The 27859-nt window shown below is 43.2% G+C and overlaps 2 protein-coding genes across 7 annotated transcripts in view; one reads left to right on the forward strand and one right to left on the reverse strand.

Annotated features, from left to right (window-relative positions):
* ZNRF3 (zinc and ring finger 3) overlaps positions 1–16776 on the forward strand; it is a 78320-nt gene extending 61544 nt beyond the window's left edge. Inside the window, exons 3-9 of the mRNA XM_065646298.1 lie at positions 2513–2587; positions 5969–6100; positions 6994–7104; positions 8306–8473; positions 10616–10718; positions 11499–13244; positions 14308–16776. Coding sequence (XP_065502370.1) covers positions 2513–2587; positions 5969–6100; positions 6994–7104; positions 8306–8473; positions 10616–10718; positions 11499–13244; positions 14308–14351 — 2379 coding nt within the window. The 3' untranslated portion in view covers positions 14352–16776. The remainder of the gene's footprint in view (positions 1–2512; positions 2588–5968; positions 6101–6993; positions 7105–8305; positions 8474–10615; positions 10719–11498; positions 13245–14307) is intronic.
* Positions 16777–19963: 3187 nt separating this feature from the next.
* Positions 19964–27859, reverse strand: part of KREMEN1 (kringle containing transmembrane protein 1) — a 60316-nt gene continuing 52420 nt past the window's right edge. Inside the window, exons 16-19 of one of the 6 annotated variants that reach the window (XM_065646035.1) lie at positions 27567–27725; positions 26233–26317; positions 25062–25266; positions 19964–22334 (exon numbers count right to left, since the gene is read on the reverse strand). In XM_065646035.1, the coding sequence (XP_065502107.1) occupies positions 25104–25266; positions 26233–26317; positions 27567–27725 (407 nt within the window). In that variant the 3' untranslated portion in view covers positions 19964–22334; positions 25062–25103. Of the gene's footprint in view, positions 25267–26232; positions 26318–27566; positions 27726–27859 lie in introns of all 6 variants that reach the window. The other 5 variants (XM_065646034.1, XM_065646033.1, XM_065646036.1 and 2 more) reach the window with 5 other exon arrangements.

Consider the following 27859-nt stretch of genomic DNA (forward strand, 5'->3'; position numbering starts at 1 on the left):
CCCCGGCTGCCACCCGGAGCGGAGGGATCGAAGGCAGCGCCGGCGGAAACGCAGCCCCGGGCTCGGCGCGGGGGGTTCACAACGCGCGGGAGCGGCGGCGGCCGCTCTGATCTCCCGCCAGCCGGACCGGGCGGGCAGCCCGGCTGCCGCCAAGCCGCGGAGCCGGACCGCAGCGCTGGAGCGGGCTCCGCGGAGCGCCCCGCCGCGGCACGTCCTGCCCCCGCCGCGGCAGCTCCTGCCCCCGCCGCGGCACCTCCTGCCCCCGCCGGGGCCCGCGCAGGGGGCTCGGGAGCTGCGGGGGGGTTGTCGCCGCGCAACCGGCGGCCGCCGCCGAGCTCCCCTGGTGCGAACAAGCCTCTGCAGCAGCGGGTGTGGCCCCGGGCCAGGCTCCCTGGGGACTGGGGCGCGTTTTCCAGGAGGTCCGGGTTTGAGCCCGGGCAAGGCAAAAGAGCCGCATTTCCCAGTTCTCCCAGTGCCGGGAGCACCCCTCGCGCCCGCGGCGGGACGTCACTTCCGGGGATGGGGGGGGTGTGTTCGGGGCGGTTCGCCAGGGCCCAACGGGCGGGGCCGGAGGGCCCAACGGGCGGGGCCGGAGGGCCCAACGGGCGGGGCCGGAGGGCCCAACGGGCGGGGCCGGAGGGCCCAACGGGCGGGGCCGGAGGGCCCAACGGGCGGGGCCGGAGGGCCCAACGGGCGGGGCCGGAGGGCCCAACGGGCGGGGCCGGAGGGCCCAACGGGCGGGGCCGGAGGGCCCAACGGGCGGGGCCGGAGGGCCCAACGGGCGGGGCCGGAGGGCCCAACGGGCGGGGCCGGAGGGCCCAACGGGCGGGGGGAGCCCGGCAGAGGCCGGCGGCTGCGGCTGGTCCCTGTTAAACCAGCTCAGCGAGGCTGAAGGAGCGAGCAGGTGACAGGCGGTTCACCCCTGCTGGCTGTTCCCTTTTCTCGGACGATTTTTTAATTCGGTCGGCACTTTTCGTCTCTTAACACCTGATTTTGCGATACAAAATAAGGAACACAGATTACATCTAGGTTGTGGAAACTTCATGAACTGCTGCGCAGTATACTGCTCATTCAGTGTGTTCACAAAATAAAGGGTTTTTTTTTTCTGAACCAACCTGAAAAATCTCTTTTAAAATATCTTCAGAGATCAAAGTGCCTTGCTTTTTGACCGACCACCCTGAAAGAACAATCTAAGTGGCCAGAGCAGTTCTACAAACTCTGCATGTCTGTAAAAGGTGTCTTCTAGGGAAACCTGGGTGAGCTTTTCCCTTCAGGGCCACCACAATGGAGAAAGTGTAGTAGATTCCTTTTAACTTCACCTCCCCAACAGCAGTTAGTGATGAGCCAGGTGTGCTGACTTCAAAGGGGACACATACCTGCAGGGCTGAGGAAGAGACCCCATTTGGGAGCTGGTTTCCCTCATGCGCTGCCTGATGGGCTTGATTGATTGGAAGTAAAAACAAGATATAAGAGCAAAGCAAAGAAAGTGACCCGTAGGTGTTCAAACTAACATTTCTCTACCAGCCAACATTCTTCTTGGGAAACAGAGAGTGATCTTTCATAATGTATCACTTTCATATGTCTCTTTTATATCTCAATTTAAATTCATGTTCTGCTAGTCTCTGTGAAGAGCCAGTGTCCTCTTGTTTGGTACCGTGATGGTGACAGATGTCATCACTTGGAGAAATGGTTATTTGTATTTTGCATCCAATGAAGGCAGTAACAGCTCTGAAAAGTTACTGGGAATGTTTGCTCCATGAAGCCGTTGAGCAACATGTGAACAGGACATACACAGCCACAGTGGCAGAAACTGGTAAAAATTCCCTGTCTTAGCCGCAGTGGTTAAAACACTGTTTTCTCTATCCCAGAGGATTTTCATGTGTTCTAGTATCTCCTCTGTGGTGTTGGTAGCTGCAGGTTTGGACTGTGTATTTGGTGAAAAGCCACGAGTCGCATCTTATCTGCATAAGAAGTGTTGTATGCAACAGTTCTGACCTCTGATGGCCAGACAGAGCAGTATTCTGAGGCACTGTTTGCAAGGATTGTGATATGATAGAGTTTGTCATGACTGTGGGAATGACACTGAAAAGATATGAAGAACCTGGTCCGCCTTTATTTTCTACACTAGTGAGCTTGTGTCTCCACCTCAAGTCACAGGGAAGATTATTTTTAATGGCACTTCCAAGTAACATGGAGGAAAAGACTATAACTTTTAAATTCTTATATTTAAAGGATTTAGAGAGTCTAAATCACATTTGAATTCCTTTAAAAGCTAGTTGAAGGAAGAGTTTGAGAAGGAAGAGGTAGAGGTTGTAGAAGCTATAGCAAAGTTTAACTACATTCTATGCTGGTTCAAGAACTCCTGGGCTTCTAATTACTTTGTCATCTGTTTTAATTACACAGAAACACAAAATGTGAAGTTTGCTATCTGAAAATGAGGAGAGGGAGTAATTTTTGAGGTAAGAAGTCATCTTTTAGGGTGGGACTGAGGATGCTGTCTTTCTTATTGCAGGCAAAGCGAGCAGTACAGCGAGGAGCCACAGCGGTCATCTTTGATGTTTCTGAAAACCCAGATGCCATTGATCAGGTATGAAGAAGGGAGCCAGGCTTTATTACAGCCTCTGTTGGGTTCTTTTAGGGTTGCTGAGGCAAGACTTGAGAGCGTACAGATCTCCGAGCACACCTACCTTAAGACCTGCACCTGCTGACCCTGGGTAGCTGTGGTTTTCCTGCCCATCTGCTGGCACGCAGGAAGCAATGGAGGTGTTGAGATGTAGAAAGAGAAAAGTTTGGGGGAGTTACATTTTTCTTCTAGCCTTAGCTAGAATCCAGCATCCAGGTCTGGGATTAAGGTTCTGAGAAAAGATGGAGGCAATTTTTTTGTGGCCCATTATCTAGTCAAGGAGGTTTTCTTTGCCCAGATCTGTGTACAAGACACAGGGTGTTTGTCCCTACCCAGCTTGTGATCGATAGTATTGTCAAGCAGCTGCTTTCTGGGAGGTTGCAAAATGACTTTCAAACCTGGTCCTAAAAAATTTTCTTACAAAAGTTATAAACATTTCTTTCTTGTTCACAGTTGATGATTTCTGGCCTACGTATTTTGTGGACAAGCAGGGTTTTTCTTTTTTTTGAGGTTTTGGTACAACTTCCGTCTTTTCATTTGGAGTGAGTGAGGTAATAGCTCTGTGAAATGCTTTGACAAGATCCTTGCAGCCGATTCTGAGTTATTTGAGTAGAAAGAAGAAACATAACAAGCGCAAAAATAATCTGCATTTGGTTTAGTTCTGTGTTGAAACAAAACTGCTGTTTCTGCTACAGCAGAAACAAGTAAAGCTGAATGTCTTTAAGTGCAGCCTGAATTTCTTGGGGAAAGAGACACCATCAATGTTTACATTAGAAAAGCTGGCTTTAATTCTGAAATGAGCATCTGTTGGAGAAAGGAATGCAGGCCCTGTGCAATGGATGCTTTGAGAACTGTGCTCTGCATGTGCATCAAGGCTACAGCCTTGATCTTGCAAACATTCTCAGGGATATTTTCTCCCTTTTTACACACAGAAAAAATATCTGCACAACAATGTAATCTGTCTTTTCCCAATTTTTTTCTCTGTATTACAGCTTCCAGTTACTTTTATCCACCCTGCTCCCAGCTTGCAAAGCTGAGTTACTGCCTCTCACTCTCTTCCCTCTACCAGCAACAGCTGTCCTTCCTTTATTCTTGATAATAAATAGTGTGCGACTGTCCCCAGTTGCTGGGAAACTAGTCTAGTGGATGGATTAATATTTTGGCTGTACTGATAAAATGGAAAGATGTTAGTGGCTTAGTGCAGTAACTGACAAAGTAGGCTCTGTTAAAGGATCAAGCAGCAGCCGATGTGAACACTCACAAACGGGGAATGACTAGAGCTAGCTTTCATACTCCTAAGTGTAAGAGTTCCTTGATTGGCTCCCTTCTCATGCTGCTCTGGACACTGTTATTTCATGCACTTTCATTCTCAACCATCGTCTTCAGAACCCTTGACATCACGGGACACTAATTAATTAGTCTTCAAAATAAATACCATTTTGGCACTCTCAATGGAATTGTAGAAAACAATGACAGATGGATAACAATGGAGGAAAAATAGACATGAGTTAATCTGGAGTATCTTTGATTTAAATGGAAGTATCATCCTCAGACACTGAAGGGAGCTGTTCAGGAAGCTTTCCCAGGGATGCTTGTTACCCAGCCTTACAACAGCTGAGGGAGATTGCATTGGATGGGAGGAGTGGAGTATTGTGGGTGGCAATCCCCCCCCCGACAGAGACCAGAACAGGAACCAGGCTTGACCAGGAGAATTGTCCTCGGACAATTTGGTAGCAGAATTGCTGCCAAATGAAAGGGCTTCACGTACAGATATTGTGGGTTTTATTCCCATTGATTGTAGTGTCTTTTGCTGGAGACTAAGAATGAAGCTTTTAGAAATGCTCTGTGAAGTCTGATTTGTTTCTTAGTTTTACTTTTGCATAGCTTGAAGAGGAGTAACAGCACCCAGAGCACCGCGTTTAGCAAAAGTCTGGCAGCGTGCAAAAGATACTGAGGAATCAGGTGAATTCTTAGACAAGAAACCTTGAGAGAGAATATGTGTCTGGGAATGCAGGGACAGTGATTGGATTTGGCCTTAGACCAGTGAGCCTTGAAGACATGTGGGATCTCTGGGTTGGTTTCAAGTTCTTCAGCTAGTTTTTAGCTCTTCAAGACATGTGTCTTAAAAATAGTTTGATCGGTTTTCTCAGAAGTCCTGTCAAATACCAGGAAGATTCTGTTTTAAAGTCTTGGTGAAATCTGTCACCGTCATCTGGACAGATTGAGTACTTGTAAGCAGGATGGTAGACCAGTCAGTTGGTAATTTCTACATGTTTTATCCAGAAACGACGGGTAGATATCAACAATGTAGATATGGTATCTCTGCCATAGACTACTCTTGTTCAGTTTGCTCACACTCCTGTCATCTCATTCCTTTCCCCCACACCACTTCTATCTGCTTCTCAGTGCCTTGCTTATTTTGCATCAACCAGCCTCTGTACTAGGATTTTTATTGTGGGTCAGAATAAGCTGTATGAATTTATCATGTTGGTGCCATTTTGTAACAGAACAACTCTCTCATCTTGTTATTCCCCTTTCTGGGTTTGTTAGCCAGAGCAGTTACACAGTCTCCACACTTGAAGGTTTTCAACACCTGGCTGGATGAAGCCCTGAGCAGCCTGGTCTGATGGCATCATTGACCCTGCCTCGACCAGGAGGTTGGGCTCCTGGGGTGCCTTCCCACCCACATTATTTTCTGATTCTACGATTTGGCTTTAGCTGGACGTGGAAGAAAGTTTCAGGGTGAATTAAGCTATCTACTCATGTGCTTTAGTCTTTGAGGCCCCCATACTGGAAGCTATATCTGTAGTGGTTGCTAGAACCCAAATAACCGTTTGAGTTTGCAGAGTTAAACAGAAGAAATTACAGACTGTAGTAAATTGGTAAGGTACAAAGAGCCTGAAAGACAGGTCTCTGACATGAGATTGTTCAGAAAGCCAAAGAAATTTGTATGGGAATAATATGACTACAAAGTTGAAATAACAACAGGTTCAGAAAATGTATCAAGGTCAATTTTTTTTGAATGCAGAGATTTTTATTCTTCATTATGTGGTTTATCTTACTACAGTATTAATATATGCACTGGGACATAAAGTGGTAAAGCTGCTGTTCAGAAATAAGATTTGCTTATCCTTAGTCTTTGTTTTGGTCAGTAAAAAAAGGCAGCTTAAGTCAAACGTTTAATTAAGGTTTAACTCTGTGGAATACTTAAGGTCTATGCTAGAAGAGAAAAATTGATGCTTGAATCAATTCAACATTCATATTCCTTTACTCTTCTCTCCATTGTCCAAAAGAGAGGTCGTTTTCCTCAAACATGCCTTTTGAGTAGATTATTTTTTCTTCTAGCTGAACGAGGGCGCAGAGGACCCTCTGAAGAGACCGGTGGTGTATGTGAAGGGTGCTGATGCTGTCAAGCTAATGAACATCGTTAACAAGCAGAAAGTGGCGCGAGCAAGGATTCAGCATCGCCCCCCACGGGTGAGACTTTAAGAAACTTTATCTAGGTATTACGCTGCTGTTACTTCATGCACTGCCTAATAACTGCACTGAGTGTGAAGATGTTCTGATGCTTCCATGAGCATTATTGCATGTGAAATTCTGTTGACCTAAATAAATTGAGCAACTGCATTGTGGACAAGCAGCTATGCTTGATATAAGCATAAAATCCACAATGCAGCATCTGCTGTCTTTCATAAGGATTCTTTTGAATGTATAAATAGCTAAAAAAATATATCATAGAAGTTTTCCTTTTTCTTAATTAAATAACTTTATTATTGTACACACCTGCTAGTTCAGATTTGTAAGGTAGTCTGTCCTGTGTTAACTAATAATTCTGTGTGGTATTTTAAACATGGGTTAGTTTTTTTAGCACTCTCTACATTTAGTTTACAGAAGAAGAACAAAGCTAGAGGTCATCCATGTCCCAGTTACCACTTTGGTTTTGTTGTATTTTTATGGAATTCTTCTGTTAAGAAATGTATTTGAGAAGTGGGCTATTCACTGAAAATTCAAATGTTGATTTTTGCTCACTTAAGTATACAAGCAAACCAATAAATCATGAAAATTTGTGTTAGTGTAATTCACTCAGTTAAAAATCCTGACATTTGTGGGATTAGTTCAGAGACACTCTAAATCTGACATCTTGTGACTGACATTCTGTGTATTTTGCTCACTTGCAGTGACACATGTAACCCAGGTTTTTGTCTCATAGAATCCTCGTTAATGAACAGAGCAGCATGTACTTCGACTTTTGCCATTGTGGCTGTGTACATTTGACAATGACCACTGAGAAAGTAGATAAGAGAAAGGAACAGTAGATTTGAGTATGATCTAAAGAAAGGAAAAATAATATTTTTGTTTTAATTTTTAAGCAACCCACCGAGTACTTTGATATGGGAATTTTCCTGGCCTTCTTTGTGGTTGTGTCTCTTGTTTGCCTCATTCTTCTTGTCAAGATCAAACTGAAACAGCGACGTAGTCAGGTAAGAGCAGCAGTGGGTATTCACTGAATGCTGATAGTTAGTTTCTCTTACTTTGTCTTAGAACTTGCTTGCTGCTTTTGGAAATGGCAGTTACTGATTTAGAAAGAACTTATCTTTGTGGAAAGGCTTTTATCCATGGGTGTAGGCCTTTGGAAAAATTTGGAAATGTCTTTAAAGGAGACCTACCTTGACCTGTGATGTTCATTCAGTTAAATCCTTAAATGAAAAGAGGACAGAAGCAGTCCATTTAGCCATTGAGAAAGAGTAGCATTTCTCGTTGTTTAGAGGTTATCAGTAGCACTGATGGAAGTCCAAGCTCTCATTGCTGTATTGTGGAGAAAATACCAGGATTGAAAATAAATTGCAACTCTTTTCGATAGAATAACATCTATTGATTCTTAATGGGAGAGGTTTGCAAGGTAAAAAGTTTGGTTAGGAGAAATTCTAGGTGAGATACTTTTGTGTTTGTTCTGTTAAACATGAAAGGGAAAGCAAACAGAAGCTAATGGACTCTGAAGTTTGTAGTTGTAATTTATCCAGTATATACAAGTAAAAGCAATGCAAAGCACTGTAGATGCTTAGGACTCTTGGTTTGGACATATTGAGTAGGAATCCAAAGATGTTATGGGCCAACAACAGTGTTAAAAACAGTGATTAAAAGTGGGATGATAAATTCTACAGTAAAATGAAAACAACCCACTGCCTTCCTAGACTTCTACTATTGATTAAATTTGAGCAGAGGAGGAGATGATACAGCTAATTTAGTAGCATTTCATTTTAAACCTCTCTCAAGTATTGCTTCTGGTAATATGGTGGTAACAGCTTAATGGGGCATTACAGTCAATATTGCCAGTTCAGAAAAAGTTCCTGACTGTGTCTCAGATGTTGCATTGAATAGTTACTGCCTATTAATAGAGCACTTGCAGTGTATCCCAATTGTCAGCACCTTCACCTTGTTTCAATTCGAAATAGCTTCTCATTCTCACTGCTGCATGTGTTATACATTGTTTTTGTGAGGCTTCTGATCTAAACTCTAATTATCCTTCTCTCTGCTTAATTTATTAAATTGTACATTAGTCTGGGCCTGACATAATTTGGTAAGATACATCAATTTGATATAGTGGTGTTTCTCTCCTACTAGATTACAATCTCTTACACAGCAGCGTTGCCTTTCTTATTTTTTTTTCTCCTTCTTTTGTAGAATTCCATGAACAGGCTTGCAGTGCAAGCACTGGAAAAAATGGAGACCAGGAAGTTTAAGTCCAAAAGTAAGGGACACCGGGAAGGCAGCTGCGGAGCACTGGACACACTCAGTAGCAGCTCCACCTCTGACTGTGCCATCTGCTTGGAGAAGTACATTGATGGGGAGGTAAAGCATGAATGGTTTCTTCAGCATAGGCTGAGAATGTAGCCCTGGGTTTAGCTGCTGGGTACGCTGGGTACTGAGGTTGTGCCGCTTGACAGACTGATTGCCTTGAGTAGCCAGCTCAGCCTCAACTGCATCCTGCAGCTCTCAAACACATCTCAAAGGCTTTTCCCCACACTACCAAGTGAGAGGTGAGGGATCTCATTCTGCAAGCTGCTACCTCCATCAGGTTGCTTTTCTGAAGAAGAACTTGTAAAGAAGTCAGGGTTACTTCAGCATTTAGTTCTCTGAGTATTTTAACAAATTGTGCGCTAAGCATTTAGTTCTCTGGGTATTTTTAACAAATTGCATGCTAAGGTGCGTGCAAGCTCTGTCGGACATGAGAGATACATTCTGTGTTTTGCTTCTCAAGCTTTGGTGGCACCTTGTCTTTAAAATGTCAAGTACACAGCACTGCTGGGAAACCAGAGGAGAAGGAGGAGATGCCGGCAGGTTCAGGAACTGTTTGCAGTGCTTGCCTTCTGTGACACATCTCTACCCAGGGGAAGCAATGGAGGGATGAAATAGAAAATAGGCTCCTTAGAATAGAGGCAGTCAACAATCACAGCTTTAAACTTCCATATAAAAAATTATTTGAAGATGTTTTATTTTGAAATTTTTCCTGAAAGGTTCACTATTTTTAAGGCAATAGAAAATACCAGCTGCATTGTTTGAGTACTACAAGCTACAAACAGGAAACGAATGAAGTTAGCTGATGGGAAGGTATTCAGAGTAGCAAGGATGAAGGCAGACAAGAACTTCAGAAGGGCTGTACCAAACTGACTTGGACAGGAAATTGATGTATGAACTTCAGCATGAAGTGATGTATGTAGGGAAGAGCTTCACATGTGTTAGTGATGGGTTGTGAGGTGAGAATTACTGTTCAGGAGCAAGATCTTGAAGGTGATTTTAGATAGCTTCGTGAAAGGAGATTGATGCTTTCTGGGAGTCAAAAAGGGAAAACATATTAGAAATTAGAAGAGAGAGTCTAGAGAACTAACAGAAAACATAATTACACCATTGTGTAAGTTCAGTCATGCTCTCACATTGAGCGCTGTGTGCACTTCTGGTCTCATTTCACAAAAGGTATGTTGGAAATAAAAGTGCTTCAGAAAAAGGCAGTCACAAAGTGATCGAAGATTTAGGTTAGAAAAGACCTTTGAGATCATCGTGTCCAACCGTAAACCTAACACTGCCAAGTCGCACTAACCCATGTCCCTAAGCACCACGTCTACAGGTTTTTTAAACCCCTCCAGGGATGGTGACTCCACCACTGCCCTGGGCAGCCTGTTCCAATGCCCCACAGCCCTTTGGGGAAGAAATTGTTCCCCAGATGCAACCTCAACCTCCCCTGGCGCAACTTGAGGCCATTTCCTCTGGTCCTGGCGCTTGTTCCTGGGGAGCAGAGCCCGACCCTCCCTGGCTCCAAGCTCCTTTCAGGCAGTTCAGAGATCAGAAGGTCTCCCCTCAGCTCCTGTTCTCCAGGCTGAACCAGCCAGGTCCCTCAGCCGCTCCCATCACACTTGTGCTCCAGCCCCTTCCCCAGCTCCGTTCCCTTCTCTCAACTCGCTCCAGCACCTCAAGGTCTCTCCTGTTCTGAGGGGCCCAAAACTGACCCCAGGATTCAAGGTTTGGCCTCCCCAGTGCCCAAGACAGAAGATCACTTTGCTAGTTCTGCTGGCCACACTATTTCTGGTAAAAGCCAAGGTGCTCTTGGACTTCCTGGCCAGCTGGACACACAACTGGCTCATGTTCAGCCAGCTGTCAACTCTATTGATCTTTTTTTTTAAGTTCATTTAATATATTAAGGAAGACTTTAATGATGGACTCCTTCAAGGTGTTAGGTCATAGGGACAGCAGAAAGTGTCCTAAAGAAATGTAGTATATCTGCATGGAATTCCAACGTGCCTGCGGACTGTTCTTTTAGTGACAGCTGATCACTAGCTGTTGTGCTTTCAGCTGTGTTGGAACAGATGTCATTTTTTTCCTTCTTACTACTTTGAGACTAGTAACCGATCCATTTAGTAACTAGCTTGAAAAAAACCTGTGAAAAATTCACTCATTAGGAAGGAGAACTTTTTCATGTTCCTTCATCTGTTCCTGCAGGAACTGCGTGTCATTCCCTGCACTCACCGATTTCACAAGAAGTGTGTGGATCCTTGGCTACTGCAGCATCACACCTGCCCTCACTGCCGCCACAACATCATAGGTGAGTCCTGCGGTACTGGTGCTGTGTTCTGTCATCCGTGTCAGACTTCACAAAATGAAACAAATTGCGCTTGTTTGTAAGTCTCCATAGAGCCCATAGTCTTTATTGTAACGCGACCCTAGAAATACAGTTAGGACTAAGTTCTTTGAAAATGTCTGCATGCCCTGGAATAACAGGTCACATTTCTGGTTTTCCCTCGTTCTGGGTGTGATGCCCAGGAGAGGACAGTGTCAGTCAGCTTCTGAATGCACAGAGGACAAATAGATATAATAGATGGGTATGTTTTCTCTTGGTAATTATAAAGAAAAGACAGTGTATTGGTTTTTATTTTTCCATGCTGTTGTAACTTGGAATGTGGTTTCCGTTACTTGCCCTTTCTCCCTTCCCTTTCCTGTCTTGAAAAAGTTTTCTCTTAATACGCATTTATGTAAAACAATAGGTAAAGTGAATACTCGAGCAATGACTGCCAGCCTTGCTCTTAACCTGCAAGACCAGAAATGCTGTATAAGTGGGTTTTGCACATATGAGAACAGTATCTGAAGTCACTTTGCTTCTTTTCCTTTTTCAGCAAATATAATTGAGTATTTCGTGCTCTTGACTGATTTTGTTTGGTTTGTTACTTTTCCCTGTGTGTAAAAAGTTGGTGTTTTTTAAAAAAAAACCCTCTTGTGTGTGTAATGTAACTAAATTCAGAACAAAATATCAGTCTTTCTTGCTTAAAATATGTTCCTTTTTATTCCTTCCTACTTCTGCTTCTCCACTCTTATTTCTCTCATTCAGAACAGAAGAAGGGAAGCGCAGGTCCAGTGTGTCTGGAGTCCATCAACCCAGCACGCAGCCGGCAGCAGAGGGTGATTCTGCCTGTACATTACCCAGGCCGAGTGCACAGAGCAAACCAGATAACGGCATATCCCACCCGGACAAGCATGGACCCTCACGGAAACCCCATCACAGTCCTTACAGTTGAGCGACATGGTGAACAGAGCATCTACCAAGCCCAGTCCCCAGCCTATATCCAAAGTTATCAGCCTATTCATTTGGACCATGCTTTAAACGCGCATCACTGTAGCCTGGAACATCGGGCTTACTCTCCAGCTCACAACTTCCGAAGACCCAAGTTTGGTGGACGCAACTTTTCCAAAGCAGCGTGCTTTTCCCAATATGAGACCATGTATCAGCACTACTACTTCCAAGGCCTTAGTTACCCTGAGCAAGATGGACAGCCTCCGGCTGGCATTTCTTCAAAGGGTCCTTCCCGTGCCTTCCAGCCTGGTAGCAGCATGATTTTCCCTCCTGTGGTACACGTAGTGCCCTCATCCCGCTTGGAGAGTGGCAGTACCTCCAGCTTCAGCTGCTATCATGGTCATCGCTCAGTGTGCAGTGGATATTTGGCTGACTGCCCTGGGAGCGACAGCAGCAGCAGCAGCTCTGGCCAGTGCCACTGTTCCTCTAGTGATTCCATGGTTGACTGCACTGAGGTCAGCAACCAAGGGGTTTATGGGAGCTGCTCCACCTTTCGCAGCTCTTTAAGCAGTGACTATGACCCGTACGTTTACCGCAGTAAGAGCCCTTGCCGAGCGGGTGAGGTTAGTGGTGCAAACAGGGGTGCAATTGTTCTCTTGGAAGGCCCCCACCAGGATGAGCTTTCAGCTCACAGTCACAGTCTGGTGGGTGCTGACTGTCGGCCTGTGCCAGCTTCTTCCTCAGGGGACCAACTGTCCAATTGCAGCATGGATATGAACTATAGCAGTAATTCCTCGCTAGAGCACAGGGATCCAAATGGCACTACCTCAGAGGGAGGACATGAGGCCATTCCTGGTGCTGCCTTGGATGTTAAAAGGAACTGGAAGGATCCAGAGATAGCAGGGCCACTTATGGAGCAAGCGTGTGCATGCTGCTTTGAACTCCAGCACCCTGCCCTGGAGCCTGGCGGTGGGACAGCTGACTGTAGCGCACTCTTCCTTAGCTCTCCACTATGGGGGACGTGTGGCCCAGGAACAGAACCACAGTCAGGGAGCACCCCAGGCTTGTACAGTATTAACTCAGACCACTTGCATAGGACAGATGGAGTAAAATATGAGGGGTTGCCCTGCTGCTTCTATGAAGAGAAGCAGGTAGCCTGTAGTAGCAACAGTGGCAGTGGAGGCGGTGGCTGCTATACAGAAGACTATGCAGTGAACGTGCAGTACACGCTTCCAGATGACACCTTGCCAAGCTGCTGTAAGGGTGTTTGTGATCTGGGTCAACGCATTCCCATAATTCCTGAAGACAGAGACTGTGAGCTGATCCTACCTACAGAGTGCCAAGGGACCCACACAGGAGGCTGTAGTTCCTGGGATGGAACACCTGAGCTAGATACTTACCTGCACTGCCAAGATATAGGAGAGGTACAGGACGAGAGGGAGGTGTGCTATGAGGCAGCATCATTCCTGCGGCAGAACCACTCTCAGAAGGAGGAAGCCAGAATGCTCTTTCCCAGTCCCACTCTGAACTCCCAGAAGCTGATGATGACCACAAAGGCCACAGGTAATATGTGTGCTTTTTTTGATTTTTCACTGCCTTTCTGTCCTAGAGTATGAAATGCTGCCAGCCTTCTAGGTACCTGTAGCCATAGAGGCTACTGCCATCCTTTGCGTAAGAGGAGGTTATTGACTAATAATTCACCCCAAAGTCATTCTCTTGTTACTTGTGCTCATTTGGTCATAGCTAGAGGAACAGAAGATAATAGTTTACTGTCTAACCCTATAAGAGCTTTCATACTCATCCTTTGTGGGGAGGGGAAAAGGTGACTGCTGGTACCAGCCCCCCATCAGAGCTCCTGCAGCCGGGGACACTGTGCCAGTTGTGGCAGCTGTGATGAGCTGCCTCAGTAGGCAAGGACAGAGTGCTGGGAGGGGACAAACAAGCTGAAGGATTTAAAAAAAGAGTGAAAAACGTGGAATTTCTGTAGAAGAATATGTGGGGAAGTCTCTGCTGTGCACATACACAAGGGGAAAAACAAACCACTGGCAGAATGTTCCTTACCTGCCTTGCCAGGGCTGTTTTTAAGGGTATTCATAGAATCATAGGTTGGAAGGGACCTCAGTCCAATGTCCTGCTCAAAGCAGGGCCAGCTCTGAAATCAGACCAAGTTGTTCAGTGTGTCAGATTAGACCAAGTTTATCCAGTGAGGCCATGACAAACTCCAGGGATATAGAGCACACTCCCTGTCTGGGCCCTTGTTCGTGTGCTTGACTACCAGCGTGGTGAAAAGGTTTTCCTTACGTCCAGTCTGAACATCTCATGTTTCAACTTAAGCTCCTTACCACTTGTCCAAAATGCGTCACTGTGAAGACCTTGGCTCCATTGCTGTGACAGCCTCCCTGTAGGTATTGCAAGGCTGCTCAGGGTTGCCTCCAAAGCCTTCTCTTTCACAGGTTGAACAAGCCCCCGTCCCTCAGCCTCTTTTCACAGGGTGAGTGCTCCAGCCCTCTGAGCATCTTGGCTCTCTGCTGAACTCACTCCAGTCAGTCAGCGTCATGTTCTGGAAGCCTCAAAACTGGATGCAATATTCTAGATGCAATGTTCCTTAGTTTTCTTTATCCTTCAGGTGCTGGATCTTATCCCTTGGAGAGAAGCCAAATCGGTGACTAGACCAGATGATCCAGATGGAGAAGTGGAGCTTATCAGAGACTCCAAATTCTGATGGACTTTTTTTTTTTAAGCTTTGACAAACACGCAAAAGTGGTAATGTGGAGAAGTCCCTCCCCCACTTCCTCTGTGTCCACATCAGCTTGATTGTCTCCTTTCTCCCTCTTGCCTGAAGCCTTCAGGCCTCCATTTGTGTGCAAAGCCCATGTGGGACATGGTGTGGAGCATTTCTGAGCTCTAGTGCCATTTCTATATTAATGACAAAGTGTTATTTATATTTTCTTTCTAGAAGTGACTGTGTCAGCTGTTGCTGATAGGTAACATGGTGTGTTAAATAAGCCAGGCTATGTTGTCTCCTACTTAAAGGAGTCCAGCCTTTGATAAGCTCAGGGCTACATCTGCCTTAGAAACCAGATAGCACCTTGAAATATAGTAGTCCGGAGGGATACAGCTGCTGAATGGATGCTCAGATCCTGACTAATCCTAGTAGGAAATCCTAGTAGCCAGCAAGTTATATGAGCGATTTTGAGGGAGGTGACACATTGGAGTGTCTCCTCTTCCCTCCTCCTCCTTTCATGCTGCTCTGATGATTTGGCTGGGAAGGGTCTCCTGCCATGATGATTAGATTTAACAGAGTGGGAGTAGGGAAACTGTTCGCTTGAAACGTTCTCATCCTCACTTCCTGCTAAACCACGGACCTCATTGTATCTTCTGACTGGTGAAGAATGCTGGGGACCTCTCCCTCAAACAGATGCTAGAAGGAAGTGCTTAGGATGGGTAATACCTGTGCAGGTTATGACCCTTGCCTTCCATAGGAAGTTTTTCAGGCACCTGTAGCCCGGACGGCTGTGAGGAACGCTGGCGTACGCAGGAAAACAGCTCGCAGGGTGCGTGCGGCTTGGCTGGCTCGTTTTGGAACCAGGTCAGAAGGTGGCTTGTTTCCTTGTAGACCGCAGGCATGCCTAAGGGAAGCAGTGCTTGTCACCTTCTGCTCATGTGGGAAAGTGAGGGACTGGGTTTAATTGTTATTTTCTTCTTTGCTGTGGTTGATGTAGCTTCCATAGATCGATCTGTTTTAAAGGTTTCTTGGGCCCAGCCAGTTGTGCTTCTTTTTTGTCTTGTGCACAGAGTGCTCTCTGTACCCCATTAGCCTGGGCACATACTTTTATTCTTGTTCTTGTACTAGTGGGGATGTTTGTTATCATGAGATAATACATGTCGTCACTTCTGATACCAATTGTTTCCTGTGGAAACAGCGGCTTCTGAGTAAGAGGCAACCATAGCATGGTTTAAATTGCCTGTCATGCTGCATGTGCCTGAGGACACAGTGTCATCCTGTCTGGTGTATTCACAGCAGGAATTCTCCTAAAGGGAAACTAATTATTTAATGCCCACGATGCCAGCCTTCTGAAAAAATTTGTCCGAAGCTCAGGACACTTTGGAGATACTTAGAAGTATAAAAAGACATGAAAAAGAGATGTACACATCATGTTACATTTTCTGCCAAAGTAAAGTAATTGACAGCACTGGGCTAATTGTGAGAACCAGCAAAGTTAACTTGTTTGCTTTGTAGTCCCAAATGAAATATTTTAAAAGAAGCAAACATCTAAGAAATAACAAATACATTCATCTGTTTACTTTTACTTTCTATACTCAGTAAGTCAGGAAGAAATAATTCTACTCAAAGGAATTCTCATTAGATCTTTTTAAATGAACAAACACCAAAATCCAGCTGTTCAGAGAATTAATACAAGGCAATATCTGGGTATAAGATTAAAATAAAAATTCCAATTAACACATTTTCTGTGTATAAAGCTTACTGAAAATGTACTCATTCTCTGAATGGCTGGAGTAAGTGGTATGTTTTGGGAGAATAAACTCTAAAGGTTTGGGGTTTTTTGTTTTGTTTAAGTCTCACCTTCTTCTTCCACTCAAAAGAAATGCATTGGAGAAGCTATGGTGTCCTACCTTGGTTTTTCTGCTTGGTGTCATGTGAGGCACTGTGTAAGGCCACCTAAGATGCATTGTACTCTATCACTACACAGCATGTTGTGGTAAAATGTGGTTATACAAAAGAAATTTGGATATTCTGGCTTATGGTGTTCCTGGCTGTTCAGGTCTCATTCACACGTTGTGGAAATCTCTGCCGGTACAAGTCTCTGCAGGTCTTACCTCAGAGTCACCCTACACTTGGTTTCGGTGTTTGGTTTTATATTCAACATTTAGTTAATTCCCTGCTACCTGTATGTTCATACAGACTTACAGGCCAGCTGGCCATGAGAGATGATTTTTATAACAAAATGCCTTTCTACTACTTAAATGAACAGTTGTCATTGTGTTTGGCTCATGAGGCACTATTTAAAATGTTTTTAATTAAAGTTATCTTATAGCACTTAAAATTGTGTTGTATAAAATTTGCTGTAAAGATTTGTAATATGGTCAAAGGGCTCTTTCTCCTTCATTACCATTTTTTAAAAATGTTTTAAAAGCTAGAAAACATCTTGTATATATTCTGTATATGTATAGCAGCACATTTCATTTATGGAAATATGTTCTCAGAATATTTATTTACTAATATATTTATCTTAAGCCATGTCTTATGTTGAGAGTGTGTGACATTATTGTAATAATCATTGAAAATCACTAACATGAGGCCCTGTAAATACATGATAATTGCACACAAAGATTTTACAGTACTTGCCGACCAAAAATGATTTAAGAAAAGTTGTAGTTACCTGCAGTTTTGTAAGAAAGTGTACAAATGTCTGTATTAAAAAAAAAAAAAAAAAAAAAAAAAGGCAAAACCACACAAAAATACAGTTTTATTGCATATACATGTGGAAGTTGTCCTTCTTGTTTTGGGGGAAAGGACATGGACAGCTGTGCTCCTCACGGTCTTAGATATACTGAGATGAACTGTAATAAACAATAATGTATTTTCCTTCTTAAAAAAACAGATACATATATACATACACACACATACAGATCCTAACAAAAATGATTGCGATAAAAAGTGGGGTTTTTTTCTGGAGGCAGCCTGTAATGTTCTGCCTCAGGACCATTAAACTTTCAGCGAGTACCAGAAATCAGCTGGTTTTCCCTGGTGTTGTGCGCAGCCTCAGTCCAGTATGGGCTGGTTCCAGCTGCCTTCCGAGTGCAGTTCCAGGTGGTCTCCCCAGGTCTGTTTTGTGGGGGACCCTCTGGCTCCAGCGTTCCTGGGCACACCTGGTGCTGCTGGGGGCGAACCCGAGACCTTCACTGCAGGAAAACCGTGCGTGGGGAGGAAGGCAGAGGAGACCGAAGGAAGAGCTGAAGGTGAGGAAAGCAGCACAGCAGAGCTGGGCTCGAGTGCTCTGCAGAGAACAGCAGGACAGCACCTGGTGGGGGTTTGCAGGTGATTTGGGGGTGGGATCTTACAGTCCCTGAGGCCTCCAGGACATGAGGAGTGAGGGATCCTCATCCTGACTGTCCTTTATAGCAGGGGGACTTAATTCCGGTTTAATGTCAGGTAAGTATAATGTATTGTCCTGAGAAAAAAAAAAAAAAAAAATTGTTTTGAGACCTGAGCCAGCATGATGCAGGTGGATGCAACTGGATGAATCGTAGCTTGAATAGTCAAGCTACATCTGAGTCCTTACACTGGATCATGAAATCACTCGTCTTGCTTGAAGATCAGTGCTGTGCTACTCTCTCTTTGTCGGCAGAGGGCAGAATCTGACCAAAAATGTTTACACAGACAGCAAGAGAGGGGCTTGGAGGTATGTGGATGGCAACCTGCATGCATACACATGTATTTATTTAATATGTTTATATGTTATTGTGTAAACAGTTTGCCTTCATACATTATTTATTTCCCATCCAGTGATAGACACACGTTCTTTTCCAGTCTTCTCCAGTTTCTTCCCTCTCCCAAAGATCTTCACCTGGTAATCCCCTGGTCTTTCTCCCCTCTTATCCATGGTCAAGTGTGCTGTAATTCAGTCACCTCAGAATTCAGCCAAGAAATGAGCCAACCCTGTTTGCTATGTGAAACCTCCATGTTTGGGATGACAGACTGTTGAGTACCGTTTTGCACGGGACTCTTTCTAGCATGAGGATCAGTTATAATCCTCGTCTCGGGTACCAGGGAAAAGCCTGGTCTGTACCAGCGGGCAGGCACAACGACGGAAGAGGAGCAGGAGGCTGCGAGTTGGCAGGACCTGCAAATGCTTCCCAATCAAAGTTTGTGACCTGTTTTTTTACTCGGTGAGCAGAATCCTGGCAGTTGCCAGTGATTATAGATACACATTTTATTTGCAATTTCGTTCATTAAACTATTGTTAAAAAGAGCATAAAACTTGCCTTATGTGTTTGGCTGATGCGCCTGTGTTGATGGGTCACATCTGAGTCTCCTTCCTTTTCCCTCTCTCCACCCCCGCAGTTTGCCATTGCTGACTAGTGTTTTGTTTTCTCATTTCTTGTGCTGAAGAAAACCACGAGGTGACTGTGCTTTTACGAACAGGACATACCTTTACCCTTGCTGTCCCACAAAATAACCAGGAAACCCCTACTGTGTCTCTTTGAGTAAGACACTTGTGGGCTGTTGACTGAACTTGAATGTGCTGCTCAGAGGAGTGTCTGCCTGTTATCTCTTTGTTGTGGCTTTTTTTTTTTAATAACTGAATGTAAACGTTTTCTATGAAAAATGAATATTTTTGTGTTTTGTGCAGGGCGTTTCTTTTTACTATTGAGGTTTGATATTTAAGGAACAAATTTGTGGCAAAATGAGAGTCCTGTGGGCACCATAAACCTGCATGAAACCTCCATGTGATCAAACAACAAAAGCAGGAGCAGACTATTCTCAATGAGATTGTACTTTATGGTAACACTTGGTGTTTCTGTAACACTATCTCGTTTTTGCTGTAGCAATATTTGGTGCATCTGTCAAATCCTATGACAGCTGCTAGGTAACATTGGCTATACTTGTCTGGTGTGAAGAGAGAAGTGCCCTTAAAAGGATGGCTGTGTTCATACCATGTGGAGCCAGCCTGGCCTAAGTCTTTGGCCAGGGAGAAAAGACAAACCTGAAACCAGATATTTTATCTTGCAATGGAAGCGCCATGCTCCTGTTATTTAAATGCTTCTATGAAAAGTGTTTCTTTCAGAATAAAGAATACACTTCCCTAATGGAGAATGAAACTGTCGCTTGGGAAAAAAACAACAACAAAAAACGCTACAGTTCCCAGAATAAACTGGAGTGTAAGAGGAGTCTCATGCAAGAAAGGAGAGCAGAGTAAGCTGCCCTGTGTAAGGAGAGGCCAGTCCCCTGGGACACTAGTGTTTCTAAAAGAAAATGAGTGAGTCCTGACACGAAAAGCTGGAGGCAGTTTTGGTATCTGACACTGGTATTCAGACATTTACATAAACTTAGCTCAAGGTTTCTTTGAGAGAGCGTAGCATTATTTTGGTCAGAAGATGGAATTAATGAAAGGAAATATGAATCTAACTAGAAAGTAAAAACAGCATTACGCGTTGCTGCAATTTGTAGAGAAAACACTGAAAGAATTGTTATAGTTACTTCTAACAGTTTGAAAACATGAAACCCTAAAACTTCAATTTGCTGTTATCCCAGAAATTGCTTCTCAGAGCAATATTTTCCGTATGTAATCATTCTCAGGATTTTCAGCTAAAATATTATCTTCTAACCTCCACAGTGGCCAATCCTGCTGTAATCTGCTGGTGAATGGCAGCAGTTTCTGCCTCCTTTATTCAATGCTTGTCTGCACTTCAGCGATACTAACTGAACTCCTCCTGCAGAAATCCATTATTTATTTTAAAAATGATTATTACTTACAGCCATTTGCTGAATGCAAGATGACCACATATAACCACAGCACATATTTCAGTGGTGACTCATTTCAAGTTTGATCTACTCTGTTTTCTCGTCAGTCTTATTTGGTTCATGCGGTAGCCTTTGGATTTACAATAAATTGTCTTGAGACTGAAATTCAGAATGCCAAATTTCATCCCAAAGCACAGGTGCTCAGTAAAGTTGAGAAAATATGAGTTGCATGAAATGTATGTGTGTCGGGTGGGGGGGATGTTGTTATAGAAAAATTTGTATGGTCTGAAGGCAATTATATTTTTCACTCACGATTCCAAGGTAGCAGAATTATAAGATTGTTCCTAAATGCCTAGAATAATATCTATCACTGGACTGCATTTCATTGGAAGATTGTGAAATATCACTGCTGCAAGGTATTAAGAACTAGTTGGACAAGTATTTGTCAAGAGTTGTTTTTGTATTATAGTTCACCCTTCCTTTAGGCAAAGTGGTGCACTAGAAAAATCTGTTGGCAGTCTTGCCCACAGCCTGAGAAGGCTTATTAAGCAGAAGATGAAACTGGAATAGCCAGTCGTGCTCATTCGGCAGCAGACAAGTGTCTGCTGATGTGTTTCACCTGTAGTCACACAGGCTGCAGATTCAGTACAGTTTCCAGGACTATCCATAAGAATCTCCCATTTCTGCTATTGCCAGGGGAGCTTGGAATACAGAGACTGTAATTCTGCAGTAACACTGGGTTGTCTGCAAGAGCAGTGTGATAAACCTCCTCAACATTGCACTGGCTGCAGAAAATCTGGCAGAAGCAAACTCTAAAAAAGACAATGTTAATGCTCGATTGAAAAACACAGATGACATGTTTGATGTTAAAATGGTCCTAAGAGTACAGGCACATGACTTTGCAGAATTTGATAAATAGCCTAATACAATTACAAGCTAGAAACGAGATTCAAACAATGAAAGTACATCTTAAAACAATTGCTTCATCAGCATCTATTCTGCCATAAAACTGAGTCTGAGTTACCCTCTTCTCCATGATCTTCTGTTATATATACCAGTGAATTATCTGTGATTTTTTTTTCCTATGGTTACAGTGTATAGAAAAATTATTTTTCCCAGAATATAAACTAACATATTTTCTTCCTATAAAATGTTAGCAAGATACAAGCACAATTTGCTGCATTAAATAATGCATTTCCTATACATATATAAATATATATTACTATGATACCACACATATTTTTAAATAACACAGTCTCTATTTCCCCCCAGCACAATATTAAGACAAAAGTAAAATCATTTAGTCAACAAACTAAACTAGTTTTAAACTCAGATTTTGAATTAGGGAGGCAACTTGTCCAGCTGGCCCCCTTCCACCTGAGGTGCAGGTACAGGACAGGTTATTCTAACTGATGGGCTGGTGATGGGGACAGTCTCACCAGCAGAAGTTTTTATTGCCCCTGCGTCCGGGGCAGCAACGGTGGTTTTCCTGTGGCTCGCTGCCCGCCTGGCTGTGTTAGCTCACCTCTCTGTGCAACCACCCGATAAACAAGATCAGCAACTCGTCTCTGTTCACGGTAACTCAGAAAAGAAAAAGTGATGGTAATTTTTAACTTGATCAGTTTATTGCACCACCACACAGCCGGTCATACCAGCACAACGGAGCGAGGAGGGGGCCGCAGCAGGGGCTGGAATGCGTGTGTACGAGGAGGCAGCTCCTTATGATGGTTTTGTTGTCAAAACAGTTGCTTTTGAAATTGTGGCCATTGTCATATTTGCAGCCCGTTAAGGGAAACGGTCGGTAGGCGGTCGGAAGGCCATTCAGATACAATTCCAAACAAATTCTTGTTCTGCAGTTATTTTCAATGTGTTGAAGAAAACGCAGTGAACACTAGAGGTGTCCGTGCCCTCCAGCTGTCAGCACTCAGCTGCCGGTGTCGTAGGGGCGCTTCCGCGTGTTGAATCATGTGGGATTACAACAGTTGTGCATGTCAGACTTTTCTTCTTTCTCTCCCCAAACCCTTACAGCAAAGGCCATAAAGTGCTGTGTTAACAGATCCCACGCACCGCCGTACCGCTGCAGCCTGTGCGAGGAGCGCGAGCGACCGGACCACGTTGTGAAACGATCCGCAGCAGAGATCCATGTGCTCTTTATGGTCCCAGGTCTGCATAGTAAGAAGTGCTATTTAAGGGACCCCGTCCACACATTTCTATCTATTGCTGTTTCCTGGTATTAGCAGTATCAGATAATTGGGAAGATCTGGTGGGGGGAACATAACAATTTCCCCTACAATTTTATTACTGTGTTTACCTGTGCACTGTCCAATACCTTATGCTTAGTCATGTTCATTGTTGCCATGGCCAGTTAATCTGTTATAACTGCTGGTTTTATGCGTCTTTTGCACAGAAATTGGATAGGGTAAACGTTCCCTAAGAAAGGCCCATTAAACATTATTTTATTATTTAAAAAATAGTTGAGGATCTAAGGGACCAATGCAAAAATCTCAGTTTCTAAATTTTCTAGATTTTGCGTTAGCAGCATCAGTCTTTTTTTGCTGTTGTTTGTAATGGGCTTTCTCTCATTTTATAATGAAAATAAATTATTTACTGAAGAAGAGAAGCTTGAAAGTTCTGTATTTTTTCCTTCTGCAGTACGTAGAAATCAGTCATGGAGTGCTCCTGCTGTTTTCTCAGTTTATCAGCATTAGCTGACTCTTTGGATGTCCCTTTGTATATGTTTAGCTGCCCAAGAACATTTGATAAAGCAAGCAAACAAAGCTTCATCACAATTCTTAAGAATCTAGCTTTACACTGACTCTTTCCTCCTGGTTTTCCATTAGTAAACCATATTAAGCATGCTTAGGAAGCAAACTAATTTGTTTCATAACAAGTCTTTGAAGTAAACTTTTTCCCTACACAGTATGATGCAAAACCTGACTGTTAAAAAGGCAATTTAAAAATTCTCATTGGGTCTAAAACAGATAATGGTTTTTGGTCCAATCTGATGACATGTAAGAGAGAACCGGTGTATTTTACAACTCGTCCTGTCTTGATTTGAGGCAATACTGCCTTTATCTTTTCCTGTATTCTTTCCAGCAGCTCATGCAAGAAAGTACTAGATGTTCCCATGAGATTCCATTTTTCATATAAACAATTCCATAATTGCTGGCTTAGTAAAGTCTTGTTTCTATTAAGCATTTATTGCGGTATTGTTCGACTGTCTCTGGCACTCATCTGTGGTACATAAATGGAGCTGGAATGAATTCAATTCAGGTAAAATATGGGATCTGCAATGGCAAGTAAGGCACGGTATTTCATTGCTTAATTCTCAGATGCCCTGTGTTTTTAAGGAAATCTATAGACCTCATGAAGGGGAGGGAGTTGTATGTTAAAAACAGAGGGGCAGATATTATAATGGATTTAAACTCGGTGACAATTTTCTTAGTTATCTTTTGCAGATGCATTTAATAGTTGTTCTCTGACTGCAGGTCTGGTATACACAGGCCATCGGTCTCTGTTCAGAGTGGTATTTATTCCTTTTGTCTCAACCAGAATTACTGTATTTTAATGTCTCTCACTGAATTTCCTCTAACTTAGCTTGAGGAGCTGTTCACTCAGTAAACTTTTCCAGTCAATTTATCCAACTTCTGTATTGTCAGTTTTTCCTAAATATCTTGCTAGTCTGGGCTTGCTGAGGCTGAAAGACTCACTGTTGATCCCCAGATGAGAAGCCTGAGGATTGTGGGTGGACAGATATTCTACTAAAGAGAAAAAAATATTTAATGCTGTCTGTTGCCATCAAAGACAAATTATTTCACACATCAGATCCCCACTGATGTTTTAGTTCTTAGACAATTAAGGGCATTAATCTTAAAAATGCGGTTCAGTTTTAATTTTGAGGGCAAGAGAGACTTCTTTTTTCTCACAGGTACGAAGGCAAGCGTTACGTATGTGTTCAGATGCGCAGCCTGGAACAGGCGAGTTGTTGATTGCAGGCTACAACTTTGAAAATAGTTCAGGCTGCTGAGGTCAATATCTTTAACTTCAGAGTAAGAATTTGTGTTAGTCGGCCTCACTGTTTAAATATTCAGTGGATTTACAATTTCTTTGGACAATCCTTTAAGAAGCCTTAAGCTTACATCCAGAACAAATGCAGGACTTCAGACTGGTGTACAATTTTAAAGGATCACTGTGAATATGAACAAAATCATCATGATCAATGGGTGAGACATAGTCATTTAAAAGTCTTCATTGCTTGTGCAGACCTTGACTTGGTGACCATTACTCCATTGAAACTCACATTTGCAGCTGATACTCCATAGAGTATTTGCTTCCTGAATCTGTTTTGATTTTTGTTTGTACTTCTCTGCTTGTCAAAACAGAAAATGTAGAAACACTGGAGCACTGGGCAACCAGGCTGATAGTTTCTCAAAGTCTTTGGCTCCCATTTTACGGTATAGTACCATTTAGACATGTTTACATTAAGGCAGCTAAGCTCTGTTTGCTGTGGCAGCTGAACAAGTTACCTGTATCTGCCTCTGTCTTTGGCCTTGAGAATAAAGGGACTTAAAGTAGCCGGATACAACACAGTGGTACAGGAAAGTGGAACACAAGGAGTCCTCAACCTGCAGATACTCTTTCAGGGGTACAGGATGTTTCGAATTTTACAGGGTTTACATGCATTTTAAGTGCATTGGTTTAAAGGCAGTCATTAGCAGCCCTACAGATCTGATGACCACCAGATATTGAAAAACTATTGCCACAATTAAATCTGTTGTCATTTGTATAACCCAGAGAACAGCAGATAGGTGAAATCACTCAAAGGCCTTTGGAAATGGACTTTTTGGAACAGAAGTATGATATTGGGAGAAAAAAAAATATTCCCAAGTCACCTGGATTTTAAGAAGATTGATTCTTGCAAAATAAAAGACACTTCAGTTTCCCACTAGCGGGTTGCAGTCATCTTGTTGACTTCGAAGCTTTTTCTTGAAGATGGATATTGATGTGGATGGCTGGTAAAATATACTCCAGATCTCGCCAGCAGTAGTAACCTCACTGGAATCGTCTGTTTCAGTTGCAGATGGGATCTGATGCGATCTAGGAAACAAGTGTTAACTCACCGTAAGTGTTCGGGTGCTTGGGAAGTTGCTGTTATTAGTGTGTCTGTATTACTGCCACACTGGTAACGCCAGCAGCTTCCACCGCATCTGTGACACCTTCTCTTTCTGCCTGCTATAGTTATGTAGGTTTTTGGAGTGTTTGTTCTTATTTCTTGACCAAATGAAAAGTAAGGCATTCTGTTGCTAGACTAGTTGCTTATCCTAATGAAAGCAGTGACATAAGCTAACAAGTCTGTACATATTCTATTACTAATTGCTATCAATATAAATTAATTTCCTTGTACATTTAAACCGGTTTGTGGTATGTAAATACAATATTCAACATTTACGGTTTGTTGATAACTCACCCATCATTTCATTCAATGAGTATCTATCCAGAGGACATTAAAATTACTTGGTATAAGTGTAGAGAAATATAGTAATAAAATGTTGTTGGTTTTAACAGGAAAAACAAAACAAAACAAAAAACGGTTAAATGTCAGACCATAACACAGATTTTAATTTTGGTGATTTTTTTGTGAAAGTAAGTATTAACTAGCCTATATCTAACTTTTTTCCTCCAGCTCCCTGATCTGGGATGAGGTTTTAATGTTTTTCCCACAAAGTATTATCATAATTTGAACTCTTCCCACCAAAGCTAGATGTCCGATTACATCTTCCTCTTTGCTATGTAACATCACTCAGTATGAGAAAGCTTTTTATTCCTTAAAAAACAAATCAAGACAAGAACAAAAGAGAGATTCTAGCAGCAAATGCTATCCTATCAGACTGGAAAGTTTAAAAATGTGCCTATTTAGTATCTTTTAGGAGGACACAAATATGTAACATATAAGTTGGTTTTGAATATGACCAATCTGACGCTATCAGAAGGCAGAAAAATGAAGTGTAGCTGGTACAGAGCTGAGACATCAGGTCTCCAGGGACAGTTTTGCTCCATACTCACCTCATGGTTATGTGGAGAAATATCTTTGCTATTATGGCTGTAACACTTAGGATGAGCAGTGCTGTGAGACTATATATTGTCCATTCTGTAAAAGACAAGAGGGAGAGGGAGGGGATTTCTACATTACATTACCTTTTCTTTCATTATGGACTTTCATAATCTTGCAGTGGGAGGCTATAGCATGTCAAGATGGGAAAAGGGCCAGCACTAGAATGTAACTCTGAGATATTTAGCACACTGAACAGCTTTGCAAGGACCTCAAATTATGAGAACTGAATAAAGGCCACCACCTTCAGAAGTGAAGAAGCTCAAAGGAACAACAAAAGGAAGCGTAAGTTCCTTTCCTCCCAATGCCCCTTCATCAAGGCATTGACTGGTCATTATCATTTTAACAGTATTTTCATAATTGCATAAAATCCAAGGGTGCGGTCTCATCTTAGGACAGTATGCCCAAGCTAGTTTAACACTAGGCAGCTTAAATGTAGCTGTGGTAACTCAGGCACCAGCCTGGCCCTAGTGCCAGCGTGTCGGCCCGGACCCCTCGGCGTGTTCTGCAGCCTGGCTGGTCTGGGTACACGCAGCTCATGTGCAGTCACATCCTCACACTCCAGGTTTGGAATGCACTATAGAGCTATTACAGCGTCCATAGTGTGCTCCAGGCCCAGCTTCAACAATACATGAAGGGAGATGTCCAGGGCAGTTTAAACATAGGAGAGACCAATAGTAATCTTCACTGAGAGTGCATTTCCAGTCTTCAATTATTTACAACTCAACAATTTCCTGAATGCTGACTTGAAGCTGAGTTCTAGACATATGACGGTTCTCAGTGTCACCTCCCCTGCACCCATTAACTTGCTTCATCCATGTCTAGCCCTCTCTCTATTATTGCTGTAGCTTTTGTGAACTGGGATAACTGGGATGCATCCACCATTCCGGCTTTCCAGTACCTGTTTAAAGGCAGTCATTAGCAGCCCTAAAGATCTGATGACCACCAGGTATTTAAAAGCTATTGCCACAATTGCCACAGTACGGTACGCACTGGTCACTGAAGCTGGTTCTAGTAAGGCAGCTGCTCTGACTCTCATCTTATTCTGATGTGCTTTCATTCCCAGCACCTCACCGTCTTCACGCTATTTCTGACTGATTTATGCTGAGATGTGAGTTTTGAAAAGTAATGAGGGCACAGCACAGTCAGCAGTAATTAGACTAACTGAATCATGCTAAAGAGGCACAGTGGATCAGATAACGTGGAGGAGGAGGCAAAAGAAATAGTGACTCTAGAGTGTGCCTTGGCAAAACGTTTTTGCTGTTTCCACGTTTTCTTGTAGTATTACCAGGCATGGAGCTACTAGGATGACTTGGGCTGGTCGTGATGACATAAAGTATCTTTGATGACCGGGCTGCATTGAGGCTGAGATTCGCTTGTTCATTTATCTTCTCTGAAAGGGTCTGATTCATTGGAATCCTGTTTTGATGCACATTGTCCTTCACAGCTGAAAACACAAGAGTATGATTACAATAACAATTTCTTAACAGGTGTAACTGGACTGTTTTGTGCTTGCAAACAGACGTGCTGTTCTCTGGTTTACTTAGACAAGTCAAATAATCAAATTATGTCTGATGCCAG

Source organism: Caloenas nicobarica, chromosome 16 (assembly GCF_036013445.1).
Source record: "Caloenas nicobarica isolate bCalNic1 chromosome 16, bCalNic1.hap1, whole genome shotgun sequence".
Taxonomy (NCBI): domain Eukaryota; kingdom Metazoa; phylum Chordata; class Aves; order Columbiformes; family Columbidae; genus Caloenas; species Caloenas nicobarica.